General features: G+C 38.9%; 1 protein-coding gene across 3 annotated transcripts in view; it reads left to right on the top strand.

Moving 5' to 3' along the window:
• Nucleotides 1-24,658, top strand: part of prdm5 (PR domain containing 5) — a 217,161-nt gene that overhangs the window by 39,720 nt on the left and 152,783 nt on the right. For all 3 annotated transcript variants that reach the window (XM_052044647.1, XM_052044639.1, XM_052044657.1), the window contains exons 4-7: nucleotides 1,367-1,538; nucleotides 6,509-6,683; nucleotides 19,214-19,306; nucleotides 19,565-19,686. In XM_052044647.1, coding sequence (XP_051900607.1) covers nucleotides 1,367-1,538; nucleotides 6,509-6,683; nucleotides 19,214-19,306; nucleotides 19,565-19,686 — 562 coding nt within the window. The remainder of the gene's footprint in view (nucleotides 1-1,366; nucleotides 1,539-6,508; nucleotides 6,684-19,213; nucleotides 19,307-19,564; nucleotides 19,687-24,658) is intronic.

Raw genomic sequence — 24,658 nt, forward strand, 5'->3', positions numbered from 1 at the left:
TGGTGCAGCAGCCAGCATAATCAAAGACCCCACCCACCCCGGACATTCTCTCTTCTCTTTTCCATCGGGTAGAAGATACAAGAGTCTGGGGGCACGTACCACCAGACTTAAGGACAGCTTCCACCCCACAGCGATAAGACTACTGAACAGTTCCCTTATACAATGAGATGGACTATGACCTATGACCTCATGACCTCACGATCTACCTTGTTGTTACCTTGCACCTTATTGCACTGCACTTTCTCTGTAGCTGTGACACTTTACTATGTACTGTTATTGTTTTTACCATCAATGCACTTTGTACTAACTCAATGTAACTGCACTGTGTAATGAATTGACCTGTACGATCGGTTTGTAAGACAAGCTTTTCACTGTGCCTCGGTACAAGTGACAATAATAAACCAATACCAATACCAATAGTATTCACATCACTAATCTTTGGCAGAGTTTATTGGGGCATATGGATTCTCTTCCAATTGATCTACTTTCATTCCGTGATTATAATATATGCAATATTGATTCAGAATGCTTTTACATTGCCCTGGATCTTTTAACATTGACCAGCATCTGCTGTTGGGTACAAAAACAGAAAATGTTGAACGTAGGTCAGGCAGCATCTGTGGAATGAAAAACAGAGTTAATATTTCCAATCAAAGACCTTTTGTCAGAACTCTGCCGTTGGATGCTCCATTAAGGTCAACAGTGGAGCACTGATGTACTGAACAGTGGGGCGGGATGTAAAGTTTTTTCATCCAGGAGGACTGATGGAGAAATGGGGATTCCATTCATTCAAATAGGGTTGCCAGTTCTGGAGAAAACTTATGTGCTTGAGTTATGTTACTTCATTTTAATATTTTTAATTACCTGTTAGTATTTTAAGGTGTCTTGGTTAAATTTATCTATTTATTTGATTTTTTAGTTATTTAAATCCATTTGAATAAATATTAAGTGTCTATTATCACGCACATTTACAAAAAGTTGAAAAACCTTTGTTTGGGGACTAGGCCTAGGGGCGTACTACTTGAGGTCTTCATTGCTTGGAGCCTCTTCCTTCTTATGGACATCTGTTGGCTGCAGAAGGTCAGCTCCATTCGGTCCTCCACATCCAGAAACGCTAAGATTGGGTGGGTGGGCATCTAGGTATTGGGACAGTCTGGCATATTGCAATCCATGAATTGTGTCTGTAATAGTCACAAATGATCTTTGGATGAAAATAGAGCCTCAAGAGAGGGCCCAGCCAGTGTGGACCTCTCAGTGTTCTCAAGCCAAATGAGTTGATTAGTACATAAAGCAGTGACAATATGCAATGGGTCTGAGGAAATTCTAACTGAAATAATAAAGCAACTTCTTTTCTGATTGCTTTTAGGAAGGAGAAAATATTTTCTATTTGGCTGTGGATGACATAGAAACAGACACTGAATTACTGATTGGTTACCTAGATAGTGAGATGGAGGAGCTAGAGGAAGAGGAGGAGGAGAAAATAGTCAGCAAAGAGGATGAAGAAAACCCTAAAGATGTTCAACCATCTGGTGATAAAGGTATTTTCCATTATTTTTTTTATTCTAATCGACATCAATAGATTGTGCTTGATAGATTATAATCTCCTGAGTTAGAGCTTTTGTGGTTTTCATTTGTGTGGCACATCTTAATTCACTTTCAGATCCTTATTACATTACATTAAATATAGAGATATTGATTTCTTTGTGCGGCATATTATATGAAACATGAAGCAGGAAACATTAAGTTTATGGATTGGTATATTGTTTATCCTTAGGCTTCGTTTTGTATAATCTTTTCATGTATTCAGCGACAAGTTGTAATTCATTAGCATCTTCATTGTAATAAAACATTTCAAGATGCTTCACAGAAATGTAACAAGTAAATTTTGATAATGAGCCCCAAGGAGATAAAAGGCTAAATACTGAGATCCTGGTCAAAAAAATTGGATTTTAAAGAGACTTGTGAAGAAGGAAGAGGTGGAGAGAAGCCAAGCTGTTAGAAAGTGAATTTGAGAGCTTACTGCCTTGGCAGGTAGGCAAGGTTGCCATGCAGGAGCAATTGTGTGACATGGTGATGCAGCAGTTTGTGCAGTTGCTTCACAGCTCAGTGACCTGGTTTGATCCTGACACTGGACATTGTCTTTGTGGAGTTTGCATGTTTTGCCTGAACCTGAATTGTGTTGTGGCAGCTGCTGAGGTTTCCTCCCAAAGATTGGCTACTGTAAATTATCCCTTGGTGTAGACAAATGGCAAAAGAATCAAAAGAGGAGTTGATGGTCATGTGTGTGACAGAGAAAGAATAAGTCACGAGAGCTACAGGAAGCAAGAAAAGTGGAAATGGGATTGAAGGGATAGCTGTGCTAGTATAGACTCAATGGGCCAAATAGCGCTCTCCCTCCTGTTTTGTAAAATGTAATTTAGGGGCAATCAACAATTCAGAATTGGAATGGTATAGATATCTTTGAAGCTGGAGGACTGGATGAGATTCAGCTAGAGTTGGCGTTGGAGTGAGAACAAGTGTAAATTTTAAACTTGAAGCTTCACAGAAGGTGGATGCCATTAGCAAGATCAGGATTTATTGGCCATTCTTAGGTGCCTTGGAGAAGATGGTGGTTAGCTTTCTTCTTGAACCACAGCCATCTGTATAGTCAAGGTAATCCCACAGTGTTGTTAGGAAGGGAATTCCAGGATTTTAACTTGGCTCTGATGAAAGAAAAGTGAAACATTTGCAAGTGAATATAGTATGTGGTCTAGAAGGAAACCTGGAGATGGTGGTGGTTCTAAGTTTATGCTGCTATTGTCCTCCAGAAATGCTAGAGGTCATAGGTTAGTAAGGTTCTATATAAGAAGCCATGGTAAGTTGTTGCGGTATGCCTTGAAAATGCCTCACACTGCAACCAATATGTGCAAGTGGTGGAGGGAGTGAATGTTTAAGGTTGAGAATGGGTTGCCATGATATGCTTTCCTGAAGCACATTGAGCTTCTTGAGTACTTTTTGGAGCCGTACTTATCCAGCATTAAACATTAAACATTAAAAATGGTTAATATTTGAGCACACATCTGACTTGTGTTTTGTGGATAATGGAAAGGCTTTGGAAAGTCAGGAGGTGAGTCATTTGTCACAGGATATCCAGCACTTGAATTGCTCTTGTGTTTATCCCCCTGGCCCAGTTAAACTTTTATTCAGTTGTGACTTCCAGATGTTGATAATGGCAAATTCCATGGGAAGATAATTCCTAATTATCTCTCCTCTATATTTAACACGACTAGTTCCATTCAACTAGTCCTGTTAAATGTAATGGGGAGATAAATAGACTTTTTCTTATTTAAGATGGTCATTGTCCAGAACTTGTTGTGCGTGAGTGTTACATTCTTTTTATCAACTTGAGCCTGCATGTTGTTTACGTCTTGCTGCACATTATCTGAGTCATCGCCAATTAAATTGAATACTGTGCAAATATCAGTCAATGTCCTCAGTTCTGATCTTGTATGAGAAGATAGGTCATTGATGAATTAGTTGTTGGTGGTTGGGCATAAAACACAACTTTAGGGACCTTCTGCAGTGGTGGCTTAGATTGGAGATAATTGTCCTCTAAAAATCATGAGCACCTTCCTTTGTCCTGAATATGAGTCTAGCCATTGGCAAGTTTTTGCTTCATTTCTATTTATTTCTATTTTAACCAGGGTGTCTTGATGTATTATTTGGTAAAATGCTGCTTAACTGTTAGAGGCTGTCACTATCACCTCACCAGTGAGATTTAACTCTTTTTTTTCATGTTTGGTTGAAGGATATATTGGTCTGTAGAGGTGAATGGTCCTTGTAGAGAGTAAAGTGAGCACCAGGAAGTGGGCTATTTGGGAGGGAATGCTACACGAAATGCTTTCTATGACATTTGACCGCTCTTGCTGATGATCACCAGTAAACTGATTAAGAATTAATTGGCCAAAATGGGTCTAACCTTCATTTTATGAACAAGTAGCACCTGGGAAATTTTCCATGTTTTTTGGGTGGATGCCGGTGCTGCAGCTGTGTTGGAAGACTTTGACTGGATGTGAGGTTGTTTCTGCAATATATTCTGAGGAATATAGTTGGGGTGTCATTAGGGCTCTTAGACTTTAATATATAATATCCTCCACCTTTTGTTGATTCCATACAAATTGAATTTGGTGAAAACTGGCTTCTGTGATTTGTAGAACCTATGGGTGGGTGTCACGAACCAGCAACAAAAGAAACACACTGAGCATGATTCAGTGTTAAAAACTATTTTATTAATCACTACTTATGATAATACGTAAAATAAAAGTAAAAATGTTAGTATGTTAGAATTCAAAAATGTTAAACCTTGAACGTTAACCCCAAAACTAAACTCGTCGTGTGTGTGTGTGACAAAGTCCCAAACTCCAAGTTCCGTAATGGTTCTTAAAGTTCAGTTCCGCAAGCCATAAGGTGAAACATGAGCAAGGGCTTCTTCAACAACCACCGTTGTCTGAAGATAAGACGTAGACGTAGAGAAACATAGAGAGAGTAAATACGAAATCCAAATGTTCCACGATGGAACCCAAACAACACTTCAGTGTTTACTCGGTAGTGACTTCCTCACCCCGAAAAGCATCCGAATCGTGGTCGTCCACACACAAATACCTGTTTCCTTCTACAGGTCAGCAACAAAGTGAACTCCACCAGATTACTTCCAACTTCCATACATGGATTCAGTGGCAGACACAGTTATCGTTTCTCATCCATCGATAGAGAAAACTAGCAGGCTGGTGTCTCTCTCCCTTCTCTCTCTCTCTCTCTCTCCCTTTCCTCTTCTTCTTCTGCTTCTTCAACCACGTCATTACGTCCTTTATCTTCTATTGACGTAAGCACGCCCCACACACACATACACACACACTCTCTATCTTAAAGGGACTTTCACTGAGTCCGTAACAATGGGTGCCAGGAAACATCATCCACTTGGTATTTCTGGTTGTAAGTTCTTCAACCTCTTCCTTTGGACTTGGATGCTCAACACTGTTATCACTGAGGCTGGAATTTCACGGTGCTCTCACCTTCATTTGGTTATTTAATTGTCCTACACCAGACAAGATTGGTCATGGAAGGACTGCAGTACATTGATCTGATCATTGGTCATGGGATTGCTCAGCTTTGCATGCTGTTTGCTTTGTTTAGCATATATATGGTACAATGCTGTTGCTTCACAAGCTTGGCATTTTATTTTTGCTGATCCTGATATGTTCTCGCACACTCCTCATTAATGACAGTAGAGTGAGAAAAATACGGAATATGAGATTATTGTGGCACAGTAAATTAGTGCTACTGTCACACAGCTCCAGGGACCCAGATTCGAATGTGACTGAGTGCTGTCTGTGTGAGAACGAGTGAAAGAGAAAGAGAAAATTGCAGGGTCACAGGGAAATAAGGAGAGGAGGGGTATAGGATTGCTCTGTAGGGAGCTGCCATTTGCTTGATGGGCTGAATGGTCTCATAAATTGTTAAAAGTCAGGAACATTGTTCTGGTGTACAATTCAGCTACTGCTGATGGCTTACAGTGTTGTTTAAATGGAAATATTTTGAGCTCATTTGCTGAGGTGAAGGCCTGGATTAACAAAAGATTCCAAGGAAGATAAAGAGCTCCTTGGCTGTTTGATTTTGTAGTACGCCTCATATTCAAATGAACTTGGCACAGTGAGGCCTATCCACTTGCTTCTTGCAGGCATGCATACTGCTGGCTGCATGGGTGAAGTATTCACCCCAGATACACATACTAAGTGACATGATAGGATGTGGCAGGGGAGAAGCAGATATGCCTGCATCAGAAGCTACCTGTGCTGAGGAAGGTATGGCAGAGCAGAGATCAGTTCCACCCCAATTTCTGGTCCTTCCTAAGAAGATATTGGATCTTACAGTGCATTTTCAAGAAATGTAATTAACAAACAGTTAGCTTTTAAAAGTTGACCTGCAGGGTGGCTGAATTTCAAGTTTTGCTTATTTTTCCCTTTCTTTTGTCTTTGACTTTTTAAAACTTTTATCCTTGAGTAATTCTGCAGCCTGTGGTGTTCAGAATATTGCGGTACCTTTTCTGTAAATGAAAGCCAGCTTTGTTAAAATAGGAATATATAACAGTAAAGAAACTAGTGGCTGAGCTTTGTGTTATTATGCACGTCAGCATTATGTTTTCCCTATAGTAAAGTGAAGAAGCTGAAGGTTCTGAATCCACAGTGCAAGACTTTACAAGGCTGGGAAAAATGACCCAAAACCACAAGTGCTGATCCAGTAAAGGCTGCTTTTTATTAACGATAATTACTATTCTGACTGGGTTGCTGTGTCAAAATCCCAATCTTATACTGTCCCATACTAATAATTTGAGGGATTTGATGTGAAGACTATTGATAACATTTGTACTACTTTGGTTGTTCATGGTTTATGAACAGTACTGAAATAGAGTGATAATATGGGAATTTTATTATCTTCAGAGAATTTACCCATGTGCTTTATATCTTCATAGAGCTGTTGAGCGATAAAGAAGGTTACAGTTGCCCGCAATGTGAGAGCAGTTTCCGGAGCCAGGATATCTTGGCAGAGCACCTACAATCTCTGCACCAGAAGCCCAATGAAGAAAAGGAATTCAAGTGTAGGAATTGCGGCAAGAAATTTCCCATTAAACAGGCCTTGCAGAGACAGTAAGTACAATGTTAGGAAACGAGGCTTTTGAGGGAAAAACTGCTCCAAATATTGCAAATAATTTGTTTTAAACATTTGCACAGTTTTGAACCCTTCAATTCAAATTTCAAAGCACAAGAATTGTATGAATTCTATGTTCCTTTCTTCTTTTGCTTTCTTTTTGTTTTTCATCATATCCCAGTGAGTTCTTTGCATTTTATATCCCTAAATCAGGAGTCTGGTGCACTGTAAAAATACATGAGAATTGACTATTTAATCTATTGAACATGTTCCACCATTAAATGAGATTGTGGTTTATCCATGACGATTTCATATACATGCTTTTTTCAAACATCTCTGAATATTTTTAGTTATCATAAATCTATCAATACCAGATTTAAAATGAATGATTAACCATTGATCAATTTCTATTTTATGGAGATTTCAAAATTTGCACCATCCTGTCTGTGTGGAAGTTTTTTCTAACTTCATTCATTTGAGGTTGACCAACCTTTCTAAATGAAACAAGTGCTATTTTTAAAAACTTAATGGGCATGGCCTCTTCAGCAGTTGTGGGCAAGTTTGTTGTGGCCCCGTTCCATTGTAGTTGCTGTGATTGATCCCATCATCTCTGAACCATGTGTGTTAGTTCCAACAAATACTAATTAATTTCTGCAAATAGAAGTCTTTTTCTCACATTCTTCCATCAATTTTCTTTAGAGCTAGTCATGAGCTAGAGCTAGAGATGGACTCTTGACCTCACAATCTACCTTGTTATGAACTTGTACCTTATTGTTTACCTGCACTGCACTTTCTTTGTAGCTATTTATTCTGCATTCTTTTATTTTACCTTGTACTACCTTGTTACACTGTGTAATGCATTGATCTGTATGGACGGTATGCAAGACAGGTTTTTCACTGTACCTCAGTACATGTGACAATAGTAAACCAATACCAATACCAATTCATGGGAGCAGGTACTTGCTAGTGTGACTGGATCCTGATGGCTTTCCCCTGTGTGGCCCTACTACTGTAATCCTGTAAGGAGAGAAGATCCTAGAGGTGTTGCTCCTGCAGAGGATGCATTGTCACAAGTCTTATTCTGCTACTTTTAGCTGCTAACCTGAGTCTGCATGTACTGTAGTTGCAATGACCCACACTTTACAGGGGACTTTGGGTGAAACTGCCAGTGTTACTTTATATAGCTGAGAACAATTTTCGCTACTGTGTACACATGATGTGAATGTGATATCCCTAAGAGGAGTCCAGCAAGGGTTCCCAAGGTTGCAGTAATATGCCAACCCCTTATGGGAGATCCAGGAAACAGCAAGGGATTGGAACAACCGAGGAACTAAATTAAAAGTTAATTTACATTTTTTAAAATTGTTTATACTATTTGAGTGTATTAAAATGTTTTTTAGTACTTTAGGTCTTTTTTTCTAAAAAGTTAAAAATGTTTTTTTGAAGTTTTTTTTTAGCAGTTTTGATTTTGAATGTTTCTGACTGTCAGAAACGTTCACTGGTTTCACAATTTTAACAGTTCTGGTTAATCCAGAAGTCATAGTTTAGCCAGAACTGAAAAGTTATTTCATCGTTTAGGAAGGGCTTGTTCTGGCCCCACCTACATGACAGAATTAAGTTGTGCAAGGCTCTGTTGGCTTGCAGGGTTTTCCATGACCCTCATTGCCATTTTGGCTAGAACAATTCAAGGTAAACCTGAACTTGGAGGTCAGCTCTGAGCACAGGCTCGCCTCAGTATGTGGGATCACATACAAATATATGAACTATGCCCCTCAAGCCATTTAGCAAGATGATGACTGATTGTAACCTTAACTCTGAGGGTCTGCCCAAGAAGAAGAAGAAGCAGGATCAGACTCATTTATTGGACGAAGAACATTGTAAGGTATCTGAAAGTTCTTTCATTGTTCAATTGAGGAAGATTGAAATATGAATATTCAACAGGGAATAATTTTTTTTATTTATGTCAACAGTTATTTTGTGGACATGTTTCTGAACTATTTGGATTGTAGGACTGCAGATCTGTTGCTTCATAGTAAGTGGTTTAGTAAGAGTGATATATAACTCTCCCATGCAGATATTGGCAACAGTTATGGTGGGGGAGGGGAGGGAGATTGTCTCTTTGCTGGAACAGAGGCTTGTAAGCATGAAAAAGATCTTTTGAAACGAGAAGTGTAGGGTTACATTTATAGCTTGTGCATGCTTGATGAATTTAGCAGACAGACCACCAATTTAAAAACTGACACACTTCTTTGGAAGCACATTGATTTGACAAAAGTTTGTGTTCCTTTCCCTTTCCTAGTGATGCTGTTTGCATGTGATTTGAAGGCAAATGGCACAGATCCATCCCATTGATCTTAACCATTGTTTGTAATAATATGCCTATTTTACTTTGGAGCACATATTTTTTTCTTCAAATGAGATTTTTCTTTAGTGAAGTGAACTTTACAGGGATAATCCAAAAAATTTGAGTGTAAACCTTGGATACGTACCAGCTAATTTCACCTGTTCAGTTAATTATTAAACTAACCTCACTTGTAGGGGTCCTTCTTCGAACTCTTCTTATTCATCTAAAATGAAGTATGTATTTAAAAATCATGAGGCTGGGTTACTTCTGTTGTGCTTCTGATCCAGAAGGAATTTGTTGTAGTACCAATATTGACAATATTTCATTCGCTGACTTACAGTTAACCTTTTAGTGATAGAGATAACAAGTGAATTAATTAAATAGAATTCAAAACCATGGGCTAGAAATTATATTGCCCATTGAAACAAATGGTAAAATGGTGTTGAAGCAGGACACTACAACAAGATATTCGTGTCTTGTCAATGTGTGATTTTAATATGTGCCACTTGTGGAAGTGATTACATACTTTCAAAGTGCTAATAATGTTCCTTTCTTGAAGGGAAGGTGGTGGCCAAATCCAACCACTAGTAGGAGTGGTTTGCATGGTTTAGGCACAGAGGAATGGGACATACCCAGAGGGCTGAGAGTAGACACCAGGATTCACTGATGGTGTCCTTGAAACCTTGGTGGACAAGTATGCATGAGCACAGATTATGCAACAAAAGATGGAAGGGATTAAAGGGTTCAATGCCTGGAATGGTGACCAATCACAAGAAGCTTAATGGGGCACGATTTGTAAATTTGCAGATGACACAAGACTTGGTGGAGTTGTAGATAATGAAGAAGAATGTTTAAAGATACAGAGGGACATCAATCAGCTTGAAAGTTGGATGGAGTGACGTCAATGGAATTTAATCCAGACAAGTGTGAGGAAATGCAATTTGGGAGGTCAAATTCTGTTTGGACATATAGAATGAATAGCAGGGATCATAGGAGCATTGATGTACAGAGAGACCTTGGGGTGGAAGTCCATAGCTCCCTGAAAGTAGTGACACAGGTAGTTAGGGTAGTGAAAAAGGCATCTGGTCTGCTTGCCTTCATAGGCTGAGACATTAAGAGTTAGAGGTGAGACATCATGTTGCAGTTGCACAAAGCATTGGCTAGACTGCACTTAGTGTGCAGTTCTGGTTGCCACACTATAGGAAGGTGGTGGTACTAATAGAAAGAGTACAGAAGAGGATGTTGCCTAGAATGGAGGGCTATGGTTATAAGGAGAGATTGGATAGGCTGTGTTTATTCTCACTGGATCATAGGAGGCTGAGGGCTACCTTGTGGAGGATTACAAAATTATGAAGGTGCATGAAAGGATAGATGGTCAAAATCTTTTTTCCAGTGCAGGGAGGTCTAGAGCTAGAGGGCATAGGTTTAAGGTGAGAGGGAAGATGTGAGTAATGCAAATGAGTACTGCTTTTGCTGTGTAGTGGGTGAGGGATGTGCCCTCATAATGGCTAGATTATGCAGTTTTCAGCATATGTTCACAAAACATTAGACCATCTGGAGAAAATGTAATATCATTCCTGAGTGATCCAATCTGTGGATCCTCATCTTGACCGTCTCCTGTGCTGGCCCCATGGTTGTGACTATAAATCCACTCTCCAGCATAACCAGAAGCCCAGAATGTGGGAAAGGCTCTGATTTCCCAAGAACAATTTATCTTTGGTGTAGTGATTAAAATATGGCTGTCAGGGCAGACTGCCTGAGGAGGAAGGAACTGTGAGCTCATCCTGCAACATGGTGTGTGGCTATTGGAACTTTCTGCTGGTGTTCAGAGTATCTGCAAGTTCAGGGATGGGTGGCCTTTGCAGTTCCTGAAGAGTTCCAAGATCACCTATGGAGCCCAAAGCAGCAGATGAGTGCAGTCTATCACTCATTCCCTGGGTCATCTGGGAGTCTGCAGTCCCAGCAAATCTATCTCCCGGTGGCACTTGCTGTTGTGTACTTATGGAGAAGATGGTGAGTTACTTTCTCCTTAGAGAGGGAGCACTGCCCCTTATGTTGTAAACTGCAACATGTCAGTTATCAGTCACTGCTGCCTGAAATGATCTTGAGAGGTTCAGGGTGATGGTGACCTTCATTCCTTTAAATATGAGCTGTTCAGGCATGGGTACATGGCTTGAGGTCTGCCTGCAGAAGATGATAAATCTCCATCATGACTGATGTTGAAACCCTTAGCCTCTGAATACACTGCTTCTTGTACAGCTGAAGGAGGGAACCTAGCCCCCAGAAAACTCTTAAGTGCTTGCACGATGGATTCTTATTGGCAGAGCTCATCTGGCAAGCCATCTTTGCACTCTGCTCCTCTTTCCCTGTTCTTGATTGTACAGAAGGCCCAGGAGGCCATTACTAAAGCATGCATTTAGAACGTTGCAAAGGAAAAGATTTGAGCTCAGTGCTCAGCAGTCTCTGGCGATAAACTTTATCCAAAATATTCTGCCTTCCATCCTAATGTCTGCTTACCTCCAATTGACTCATCTGCCAGTAAGTGATGAGTTAAGTGGCTCAATTGCAGGGCATGTCCCTTGTTCTTCAGATCACCTTCTGTATGTGGTGAACACTGAGTATTTGAAATGTATTTGGGATTCATTTTCACAGGGCAGCTTCCAATGAGACATTGGAGGGTGCAGTTGAGGCTGGTGGTGGAGGTGATGGTGAATATCACTCATACATGCTCCATATTGACTGTGAGTCATGTGGACAGAAGCTGCTGATTGCAGTTCGCATTATGTGCTCTGGGTATTATTGTGAACTGATTTTGCAATTGATTTTACACTGGAAGTCTTTTTTTAAGCACTGAAGAATTTCTTGGCAAATACCTTATAATGCATTTTGAGAAGTTAAAACCTGCTTTACAATGAGCTGCAGTTAAATAGCAATGTTTGAAACTTAAATATGGTGATATTGTTTTTTAATAGTATGGTCCTCAGACAGATTTCCCACTTAAATTGTAATTATGTTTTTTGTTTTGATGCATATCTGAAATCACTTCATTGCAGAACCAAAGCAATCATTTCACCAGTCAGTAATTTTGGAATCAACAAAGCCCTTCTGTTTGGAGAATGATGCAAAGCTATATTATTTAATAGTCTTTTAATGTGTTATAAGACAGCTGTTATCCTAAAAAAAATCATCTGTTTCACTGCTTAGAGACCAAAAAGAAATGTATGGCATGATCTTGTTTGTTTCAATATTTGTATCAACAGGACATACCATGTGGCATCAGAAGCAACTTGTCATTTTTAGGCTACATTTCACATTTTTCATTTGTGATTACTAAGCCACCAGCTGGATAGTTTATTAATGTCTCATATAAAATGGTGCAATGACAAATAACAGTTAGATGCTTGGCAGAAATGTTGGGCATCTGACAGATCTCCTTGGCATGGTTAGAAATTCACTGTTTACTAAAATACATTGTCTGTTTAATATCACCAGGCAGTAGGTGCTGCTAGACCTGTTATTCATGCTTCCAAATTTTTGAATCCAAATTCTGTGTGAAGAATCCCAAAATATGTTGGGTGTGTGCAGAGTGAAGAAACAACCATAGGCATAATCCCTTCCTTTGATATATTTTGCTAGGTTTGGATTACCAAAGAAGTTACTTCCTAAATTCATTTTTTATCTGAAAATTTTTGGACTTACAGCGTGCAGTAACTTTTGCTTTATGCATGAGAATGGACCATGAGGGTTATCAGACAATTTCACCATTGTATTTGAGCCCATTCTTATTCTTGCTGATCATATACATTTAACTTTATAATAGAGGTCACTAGACTGCAATCTGAACACAGAAATCCTTATATTCATGATCTGTTGTAACTCATCAAGTGAGACATGTTAGTGAGCTCAGATCAAGAGTTTTCTGCTCAGTAATACACCTTGTTATTCCCCCATTGTCATCAGACAGCTCCTTTCTAACATATCTGTTTATACAACAGTCTTTCAATGATAGAGATTTTTCATTTTCAGTTAATCTATTTTTGAGATGTGCGAGTGTGTGTGTGTCTGCTCCCTTAAGACCTTTGATCATGTTTTATATTTTGTTCTGCGGCTTTCACAATTTTGATAAACTTGTCTAAAATAAAATATGGGATGGCACGGTGACACAGTAGTGATGTTACTGCCTCACTGCTCCAGCAACTGTATTCGATCCTGACCTCTGGTGTTATCTGTGTGGAGCTTGCACATTCTCTCTGTGATGACGTGGGTTTCTTCCGGGTGCTGCAGTTTCCTACCACTTCTCAAAAGTGCAATGTTTGTTATTTTAATTGGCAACAGTAGGCTCTTAGGAGGTGAATTAGCATGGAGTTGGGCATGTGAGAAGAATAGTAATGTGAGAAGGAAAATGAAGATAAGTAGGGAATGAGATTGATGGGATTTCTCTGAGAGTTGGGATGGAATCAGTGAGCCAAATGGCCTCCTTTTGTGTTATATAAAAAAAATTATATTGTGTTTTACTGTGATGTGAAATAGAAGTTACTACTGCTGAAGCTTTAGGGACTTGCTGTGGTGCAAGGTCGTTCGAGGCAATAAATATTGCAGCCATGGACTACCAGTGATGCAAGAAATGTTTAAACTGAAGAGGTACCAATTAAATCAGTTGCTTTGTCCTTAAATGTTGATTTTTCTCAAGAGTTTTGCAGTTGCCCTCATCCAGGGAAATCACACTCCGAGTTTGTACCTTGCTGATTGTTTAGGATACCTGGCAGTAAGCCACTCAAGACAAGATAGAATGCAAAACCAGAAAAAAGATAATATGGAAATTAGTCTACAACGTAACACGAGGAAAACATATAAAATCACACTTTAATGTGATATGTATTTCAAACCTTCATGATGATTGTTCTGGAAATAAGATCAGCAAGTGAAGCCAACGTCTCTGTGGTTGCAGAGTTGAACTTAAGCTGAGTACAACTTCAACAGAGTTAAGGATAGGCAGCAACACCACCTGCACAATTATTCTCAACACTGGTGCTCCACTGCGTCCTCAGCCCCCTACTCTACTCCTTATACACACATGACTGTGTGGCCAGATTCTGTGCTAACTCCATCTGCAAGTTTGCAGGTGATACTACTGTAGTGGGCTGTATCTCAAATAACGATGCTTCAGAGTACAGGAAGGAGCTTAGTGACATGGTGTCATCACACAGAATTATGGGCTGCAGTGCCCATAATTTATCATCAGTGAAATTTTCAGCCACAGTTGGTCCAAAAAAATCAGTCATTCACACACAGACTAAGCCTTTTACTTATGCTGCTTGGTCAGAGATGATTTTTAGAGAGCTAATCATAACAAGAATTCTGCACGTTATGCTACAGGCTGACAGCTTACTCTGAACACAGTTCACACTGAAGATTGTCTTTCCTCCTTCAAGTATTTTCCACAAGCAGAAGTGAGTTACCCTGGCTAGACTTACCATTGTTCTTGATGGGAGATATGAACGAGATGCTTCCAGTGCACCATGGCCACCCATGGGAACCATGTAGTGGGGATCATAGAAGGACTCATCACTGAAGACTTTATCCACCCAGATAGTAGTATGGAGAAGGAATGGGAGAACTAGGGGACTAAGAAGGCAGAAGCTTCTTGAGTATATGTGGTGTAACAAGAAGTGTTAGCAGAATGTGAATGGAAGTGAAGACAAGGGCTGTGGACATAATGAAGTTCTGAGGAGTTCCTTTGACAGAGCTTGCCAGATTTTTTTATATATATACTGGCCATTACTGAAGTGAATGTTGCTCTTAATGGATGTTTCTTTGGCAACCTCGTGCCAGATTCGCCAGCAGGTATCCCATGAAGATCCGTGTCGCTTCCTTGTACACAAACTATCTTTGCTGTGGGTAATATTGTTTACCAGCTTCTCCAGTTCCTTCTCACCAGCCCAGGAGCACAATCCCTGCCTCTGAAAAAATTAGTGCAGCCATGTGGCTGAATCAACACTCTGTAGTAGCTAAAAAAGTGCTGCTTGCCTTCTTTTAAGGGCTGGTAGAAGAGTTTTCAACTGCAGGCTAGATGAGACAGCATGTCATTACTTGAGGGAGCAGGACAGCACTTTTTGTGACCATTGAGTGGAATATCTTGATCATCTTGAAGCAACATTAGGGAGACATGAAAAATTTTTAACATCAAAGAAGCAGCATTGAGGAATTGCTGTCTATTGTGATGCATTGGGGAAAGATGATGGACAGTTTGATCCAAGAGGCTGCCACATCCTTTAGATTGGACAGCATTCAGGAACTGAAGGAATATGTCCATGAAGAAAATAGCCTATGGGATGTGGGATGTTAGGATGCAGGATTTTAGCCATTCACCTTGCCTAGCAAGTAAGAGCGAGGTGAAAATAACTTAAATTTCCTGTCAATGTTGTGTCATTGCTCATTTACTCATTACCTTGGCAACTTTGTTACTGGTATGCCTTACCGCTTACTTTCACTCTGATGTGGGCTATGCCTGTCTGAAAAAGACAATATGGAGCATGGTAATCTGATCGCAGAACCACAACATGGGGAATGAAATGGAACATCATAGTCATAGAGAAAAACATTCACATTCTTTGAAGTACAGGTACTATTCCCTGAATCCCTGGCAGAGAGCTCCAAAGGCTGTGGTGCTTGTTGAATCAGGAACTTAGTGGGAAGGGAAGGATCCCTTAATTTCATCCACATAGGAAGTAAGTAGAACTTGGAATAAGGTTCTGCTGGGGAGTTCAGGATCAAACAATAACACAGAATCTCAAGGGTTGTTTGGATTGTTACCTGAGCTGTGCAAATTGGCATAGGGTATGACAAATCAAAATATTGAATAAGAAGTTCAAAAGTGCTGTCGAATAAATGGTTTTTGATTATGAATCACTAGGATCGAAGCTGGGTAAAAGTGAGCTATTCCATTGAGACGGGCTCCACTTAAAACCTCGCTGGGACCCATGTTTCAGTTAATCAGATAACTAGGGTATAAACAGGATTAAATTAATAAGGGTGTGCTGGTGGTTTGGGGGCAGAGTTCAAATGAAAGATTTAGAGCTAAATTTTAACTAAAAGGATAAGGCCAAAAATCAAAGAAGCAATTTGGGTTATGTTAGACAGAGTGAGACAAGTAGAGCAGAGGATTTGAAGGTAATAGTGCATCAGCAAAAGAGTCAATTTGAAGAAAACTGTTTAAAATCAAACATTAAATGTCTCATATCTTGAATAAAGAAGCAAATAGATGAACTGAAAGTACAAATCGATTCATCTACCAAAGATGTGGTTGCATGGTGAGCAAGGTTGAGAATTAATTATTCTAGGATATTGCAAAAGGATGGACAAAATGAAAAAAGGAACATATTACCCTGATAATAAAGAATGAAGTGAAAACAGTATGAGCAAATCAGACTGGCAAAAATAGTTTGGAGGATGAGTTCAAGAAATGTTGTCAATACAATTCTTGAATTCATCATGGCAGATTTATAATAAGAGCCCTTAGAAAATGTTGTGGTGGTAAAGCAGAATTGGCGCAATATTATGAAACAAAAGTTGTATTGACCTACTCTAATAGTTTATTTGAGGATGCAACTAACAATATAGAGGAAGGAGAACCTGATTAAATGTCAAAAACAGAGTAGCAATAAACTGGTTGTTTTCAAGTGTGCAGTTAGATATTGGTGGATGCCAATACACTACCAGCAGGCACGGTAGTGCAGTGGTTAGCGTAACGCTATTACAGCACCAGCGACCCGGGTTCAATTCCGGCTGCTGTCTGTAAGGAGTTTGTACATTCTCCCCTTGTCTGTGTGGGCTTCCTGCAGGTGCTCCGGTTTTCTCCCACATCCCAAAGACGTACGGGTTAGGAAGTTGTGGGCATGCTATGTTGGCGCCGGAAGCGTGCTGACACTTGTGGGTTGCCCCCAGAACACTCTACGCAAAAAATGTATTTCACTGTGCGTTTTGATGTACATGTGACTAATAAAGAAACTTTAAAAAGTCATATGCCACAGGAGTAAGATCTGGGCCTTTGGCTATTAATTTATATTAGTAGCTAGAAAGGCAGAATGTCGCCTATCCAAGTTTGCTGACGATAAAGCGAAGTGGGAAAATTAGTCCTGGGGAGGGCACAGTCTGTAAATTGTAACAGACAAGTAGAAAAAAGTGAGGTTGTGCTTTTTGATAGGAAGAATAGAAAAACAGGTTTTGCAAATGCTGAGAAACAATTTGGTGTTGATGTGGCAGAGGGACCTTGGTGTGATGATTCTTTATGCAGAAAGTTGTAAATCTTTGGCATTTTCTTCCTCAGGGGAGTTGTGAATGCTCAGTCATTGAGGATACTCAAGGATGATATCAGTAGATTTTTGGACACTAAGTGAAGTGGAGAATATGGGATTGGCTGGGAAATGGATGGAGCATGAATCAGCCATGATCTTATTGAGTGGCATTGCAGGCTCAAGGAATATTGTGGCCCACTCCAATTATTTTTTAAGTTCTTAAGAATATCTTTGTTTAACTTTTTGGGCACTGAGAAATTGCCTACAAACTTTGAGAAAATACAATTCTTTTTTGATTAAATTTCAAGTATAATAAGGTTGAATTAGGGGGATATATTGCCCAGGAGATCTTCAAAATTCCTTCAATGGTTTAAATAGATATTTTGTATTTTTTGCAAACTCTGTAGATTGCAGCCTAGCTTTCACCAGTATGAGAAGCATAAATGATAGAAATGAAGAGCATACAAAAATGGTTTAATGTTGCAAACGTTCCATGAGTTGCCTCTCTGAACAATTTGCAAATAATGAAGCTACCAATAGGTTTTTATATTGGGCCAATTCATTGGATTCCGTGGGTCTCTGAAGGGCTTCATGATGCGAAGTTGCTGACAAGTGTATTCAATCTTCCCTGGTGACAGTTCAATATTTTTGTAATCACATAACTACTCTTTTGAGGGGAGCGATTATTTTGGTGCTCTTAATGGTGAGGTAAAATGTAAATAGTTGCTGTAATGGAAAATTTTAGATGATCTTCATGCCTGACTTTAATCTACTTGCCTTAGCTCTTATTGGATCAAAAATTCTGGAATTATAATCCTGTGTACCTCCTGTGTAATCTGGAATCTCCCCTCTGTGGATTCCAGATAATTTAATGGCTGTTATTATATTTTAGAGTTGTCCCAGAGTGGAGGATCAGTGTGATAACTTTAAATATTATTAATTACACATAACATTGGCCTTGATATTATATCATATAATTCCTTCATCCATTTGAAATTTCTCTGTCTGCTCTCTTAGCCGAGTTGCTAATTTATTTTTAAAGCAGTTTAATGATTTTGTTGATAAAATGGAGAAGGGAATTTCAGATGAAATGCAGAAAATGTTTTTGTGTGGGGATTCAAAAGCAGAATTTTGAAGTCATTTTTTCACATTCATGGAAAATAGTTAAAATAAATGAAGGAAATGATAGAAATTTATTGTACCTTAGGAGCCATTCAGCCTACCATATACCTGCCAGCCAAAAGAAGAATTACCCAGTTTAGTACTACGTTGATAATACTCTTAGTCCATTGCCACTGCACAGATTGTAGCAAACCTAATGCATATCTTGACATCGCTGATGAAGGTTTCTGGCTGTACTCTCCTCTTAGCTAGTATCTTCTAGGTCCCTGTTATTCTCTTGGTAAAATACTCTCCTTACCATCTCTTCAAATCCTTCTACCAGTTGCTTTAATTTTGCATCCCTGGTTATTGATCTTTCTGTTAAGGCAAACAAGTCATTTTTATCTGGACTCCCTCATACTTTATTTTCTTGATATAAATCTCTTCTTAATCTTCTGTGTTCCAAAGGAAATAACCATAGTCTATCCAATTGTTTTTAATATCTAGAATTCTCTAGTTCTGCCAACATCCTCATAAGTCTTCTTTGTATCCACTTTAGTGCAATCACATTCTTCCTGTAATGTGATCAAACCTACTGTCTACGTTTCTACTGTAGCATAATTGATGCTTTGTACACATTTAGTCTCTTAAATACCTGCTTAAATATGGTTGAAGAAAGTATATCTATGTATTGACTTTCATTGTATGCCGTTGATTGCCTGTATAGTAGATCAATGATTTGATAAAGAAATGATTCTATTAAGTTTTGTATTTCTTCCTTTGCTTGTAGTGTTCTACAGTGTACTGAAAATGTCCTTCCTGATGACAGCTCTCGAAGCTTTCAATGTTCTGTCTGCAGCATCTCCTTCAGCTCTGAGTCAAGGTTTCGTATTGAACCACGGTTGTCCATTTTGTAACATGTTTGGCCTCTTCTGCTTTCCATAACAACCTGGGCAGCTTGCATGTGAATTAAAAAAAATAAAACAAGTAACACTGCTTTGCTTTATCTCCACCCTGGTTTGGCAAAGTATGAAGGAAGCTAGAGTTTCTGCTGTGTGGCATGTATTAACCAGGTTTGCATAAAATAGAGAGATGCTACATTTTGTATTACATTGTGGTTCTTACCAACTGTCTACCACAGTTTCGAACAGCATAAGGAAGCCTGCAAAGGGGATGCCAGGTTTGTTTGCAAGGCTGATAGCTGTGGCAAAAGGTTCAAGAGCAAAGATGCCTTGAAGAAGCACAAGGAGAATGTGCACACAGGTAAGAAAACTAGTCAGAAGGAAGTATGTTCCAAACTTTTGTGTTTTGAATTGAATGGAACAGAACAAAATAGACAAAAATATGCAGGATGAGTCAAGATTTTTCTCATCCTCTTGTGATTATATTATAATTCTTTGATTATAGTCAAGAATTAAATATAATTAATATTCTTTCATTTGTGATTTCAACTCCTATGCACTGCTAGATGTGGAGAAGTGTGCCCCTAGTTTGATGTGTTTTTTAAGTTGCTTTAAAGTTAGTGTGTTCAGAAATTTGCTCTGTTTGTTTATAGAGAAAATTTCATACAACTGTCCATACTAAAATATGTGCACATGTGCAAGATTATGCAATTGAAACTGTTTTTCAGTTACACCTTTTTCAACAGTGAGTGCTTTTCAGTTTTGTATATTGCTGAATCTTTTATGCTATGTTCGTAATTTTTAAGTTTCTGCATCACTTAAGGGCCATCTCTCACGGTTTGTGTTTAGTTTCACTGTTATGTTTACTGCTCTTTACACTCGGTTTGGTTAATAGCAGGCCTTGTTACACAAAGTAGGAAAAAGGGATACATTCAGCCATGCTTCCAATCATTTCAGTATCTGAATGAATACTGAGACTTCTTTGTCCATGATACTGTATGTACAAGTTTTCCACACCTACTTTGCACAAGTAGGAAGTTGTAAAACATAGAAAATGTTGAAATTTACAAACAGGAATAAGTTCAATCTATGCCACCACAAACATTTTCCTAATCACATGTGAAAGGGAAATGAATATGTCCTTCGGGAGTGGGGGAAGGTTGGGGAAATGTTCTTGTCTTCAAAGTATTGAACAATAACCAGCCCAATAATTTTAAAGAGAGGCTCAATGGAAGGGGAAAAGCCATGCTGTGGTAGGTCTCATCACCCACTGTGTTGGGCCTTAGATAGTGTTTCATACAAAAATACCGGTTCATGGCTCCTTCACACTTCCTAATCTCAATCAGTTTTGTAGGCAGTGAATTGGAAGAAAGTCATTTTTGCCTCAGTGGTTCCCCAAGGAGCAAATCAGATTTCATATATTGGTTAAACAATGTAATAGGAGTCAACTCAAAGTAAAATATTGAGGGCTGCCTTCCATACTCCACTGTCAGGTTTCAGCTTTAGCATTTTGATTCCTGGTAGATTTGAAGCCGAATTGTTTTAAATATGTGAAAGGGACCCCTATCCTGAAAAGAATTATTGTTGGATTTGCATTGTGTCTTGTGGGATTCAGTTCAATGATGGAAGATGTAACATAATGTCTTGTAAAACTCATAGTTATGGAATACATTCGAAAGAAACATTACAAAAAAAAAGTTTTTTTTAGTTTGTTCTAAGTATTAAACAGCACTGCCACCAAAGTACCAAAGAACAGTGGGCTTCTGTTTGCTTTCGTGAACTTTATTAAAACAAATCAAAGCAATATTATAAGCCAGACAGTATCTCTATATATTTAAAGGATGCCAATGCAATAAACCTTTGCTGAAAGGTGATACTAGGTGGGTGGAAATAGATTGCAATGCATTAACCCAGTCAAAGGTTTCAGATGATGTTGTAAATCACAAGAGGGAGCTTGAATTGTTTCCTCTAATCCTTTGTCATTCATCCAGTATTTTTGAAACTTTGAAACTTCTTTTTAATTTTTGCTGCCGGATGCTGTGAAATCATCCAAGACCTAGAAGAATACTTGGCGAATGACTGAATGATGTAAGATTTTAAGCAGGAAGTAAAATCTGTGGGGAGGATTTTCTGTCATTTCGGGGACAAAAAGTAGTAGAAGTATATCATGAGAAAACTTCTCTTAGAACTTTGGGTCTCTCTTCCTCAATGACAGCCTGATTTCCAGTATATTGAGGGGAAACTGTAGTCTAACAAGCATTGCCTATATTTCTAGCATAACCTCCCTTTATTCTTATCACTCTGTATGTTTTTTTTCTACCTTATTGATGTGTCCTGATATCTTCATGGATCAATGGACATACTGTATATTCCAAGGTTCTTATATCCTTCCACACTTCTTAATATCTCCCCATGTACTTTGTGTTCTCTTCCCTTGTTGCACCTCCCCAAGTGCATTACCTTGCTCTTCCTCCACAAAGAGATAAACTTTTTGGTGCTTAATTGCTCCTACTCTTTCCTTAATTATCTTTTGCTCTTTATGTACTTGGAAAACATCTTTGGATATTTTTTGATTTTACCATGCTCTGTCTTTGCTTTCTTAATTTCCCCATTCAATTGCGCCCCTACACTTTCTATATTATTATAGGTTTTTTTGCAGTATAAAGTTCCAGGTAACTGATATTTTATTTTGCCTTGTCCTACCCTAAAATGTCCTTGTCATCCCAGGTCCTCTAGATTTGGCAGTCCTGCCCTCTTTCCATGTGAGAGCAAGTTTATCTCAAACTTCTGAATCTGCTCCTTAATTGCCTCCATTGCTGCGTGAGTAATATATTGTCAAGTTCCAGTTCACTTTTTCCTTGTCACCTCACTCTTGTAAAAGTGGTTTGACCACAGTTTAGAACATTAACTCCTAATTTATCTTTGTCCTTTTCCATAACTACTAACTAAATTATGAGACTACTATAAATATGCTCTCCTGCTGATATCCTTCCATCTGCCCAGCCTTATTCCCTGAAACTAAATCCAGAATTGTCTTCCCTCTTGTTGGGTTTTCAACACACTGGCTAAAAAAGTTTTTTTTCTGTATTTTGTGCCCTCTGTACATTTCACACAGAAGTTAATATTTAAGTAAAGAAAATACCCCCCTTGTTACTACCCTAATGTTTTCATACTTGTGAGAAATTTGCCTGTAAGTTTATCCTTCAATTTCCCTTACACTGTTTTGAGATCTATAGCATATCCTAAGAGTATAATTACTTTCTTTGCTCTTAAATTCAACCCATTATGTCTCAGTCAATGATCCTTTTAACATCTCAACCTGTGGTTGCTTCTTGTACTAATGCTGCTGCCCACCTTTTTTATCCTCCGCTGTCTTGTATGGAACATGAAGAAGGGCTAGAATGGCAGCTTAAAGACATATTTCCACATGTCTATTCATGCCCACAACTCATCTGCCCCATACACTATAGCTTGCATTTGGGCATGTACCATTAAGCACAGACACTATTGGAAACATTTTAACTACTTCTTAAACTGCTGAAAGTAAATGTAATTTCCATTGTCCATACAATTGGTGAAAAACTGAATATGATGCTTAATGTGAGCAATACTTGATAAACCCCCACGCTCCAGCAGCCACTTATCATTCGACTTTTGCATTTTTTCCTTATGCACTTTCTAAATGAAAGTGAGGAGGATGTTGCACAGTCGGCACCTCATAGCATGCACATAGTTACCTAATAGTGTGAACACAATGAAATGTCTACTTTAAGGAGGTTCAATTTGTGATAATTTGTGAAGTAACAGGTAATCCACAGTTAAGAGCAAAATGGGACAAAGGAAGGTCAAGAGGTCCTCAAGTAGGAGTGAAGCAGATGACAGACTGACTTCAATCCTGTGAGTGGTTGCAGTTGTACACAAATCTTTAGAAGATACTCCATCATTGTTAATTGACTTCTGAGTCACAAATGACAACGTGCTCCTCTAATATAAATCACTTTCATATTTTACAACTGTGAATTGTTTTCAGTATGAATGGTTTGATAAGCAGGCTGGCATCAAGCATCAACTCAGTTATACTTACTTGGTAAGAGAGATGGTACATCACAGAGTGGAGAATTGATTATCAGTGAGCAGAAGGTGCTGGGAATGGGTGATGATCAAGGTACCACTGGGGGAAGGGGTTGGTTTTGTGGTGGTGACTGAAATAGTTTCTCTTGACTGAGGAGCCCAAAGACTCCGTATGCCAAGAAATTTTAATTGTTCTGCAGGTAGTGGAGGAGACCACAATTCAGACCTGCGAAGCAATGCCAAAGATATATAAAAAATCGTATAACACCTTTTGCAGCTATATAAGACTTTGGTTAGGCTGTACTTGGAGTATTGTGTGCAGTTCTGGTCACCCCATTACAGTAAAGATGTGGAGGCTTTGGAAAAGGAGGAGAAGAGGTTTACCAGATGCGGCCTGGATTAGAGGGTATGAGCTATAAGGAGAGGTTTGATAAACCTGTGTTGTTTTCTCTGGAGCTGAGGGGAGTCTTGACAGAAATTTAAAAAATTAGTATGGGGTAGGATTGGATAGGGTAGACAGTCAGAACCTTTTTACTAGAGTAGAAATGTCAAGTACTAGAGGACGTGCATTTAAGGTGGGAGGGGGAAAGTTTAAAGGAGATGTGCGGGGCAAGTATTTAACACAGAGAGTAGTAGGTGCCTGGAACGCACTGCCAGGCGTAGTGGTGGAAGCAGATATGATAGTGGGGTTTAAGAGGCTGCTAGATAGACACATGAATATGCAAGCGATGGGGGGATATGGATCATGTACAGGCAGAAGAGATTAAGTTTAATTCAGCACTGTGTTTGGCGCAGTCATCGTGGGCCGAAGGGCCTTTGTCTGTGTCATACTGTTCTATGTTCTAACACATGTTGAGTGGAAGTTAACGACACTTCTGTGGCACCCTGTGGGGGTTCACGAACAATTTTAAGAATTTGGAGAAGCAATCGGAACTTTATCCATAAATTTCCAGTATAGGAGTCTAGCTCGGGACATACTTCAGATTATTCATTTAGATGCCTTCCAGACCAACTTAAATTAAATATAAATATAAATAAATATATATTAAAATATATAAATAAATAAATAAATATCTATATGTGTGTGTGTGTGTGACCAGGAGTAGTTTCGGACATGACAGTAACAACGTAAATGCGTTAATTCAATGTCAGCACAGATGGGAGTTTCTGAAATGAATGAGATTAGTATTCAGTTTGCAGGTGGTGTGATGCCCTGAAAACTCTTGAGTATCCTTAGAATGCCACCTCTGTCCTATAGGCTC

The sequence above is a fragment of the Pristis pectinata genome, chromosome 2 (assembly GCF_009764475.1).
Source record: "Pristis pectinata isolate sPriPec2 chromosome 2, sPriPec2.1.pri, whole genome shotgun sequence".
In the NCBI taxonomy this organism is placed as follows: domain Eukaryota; kingdom Metazoa; phylum Chordata; class Chondrichthyes; order Rhinopristiformes; family Pristidae; genus Pristis; species Pristis pectinata.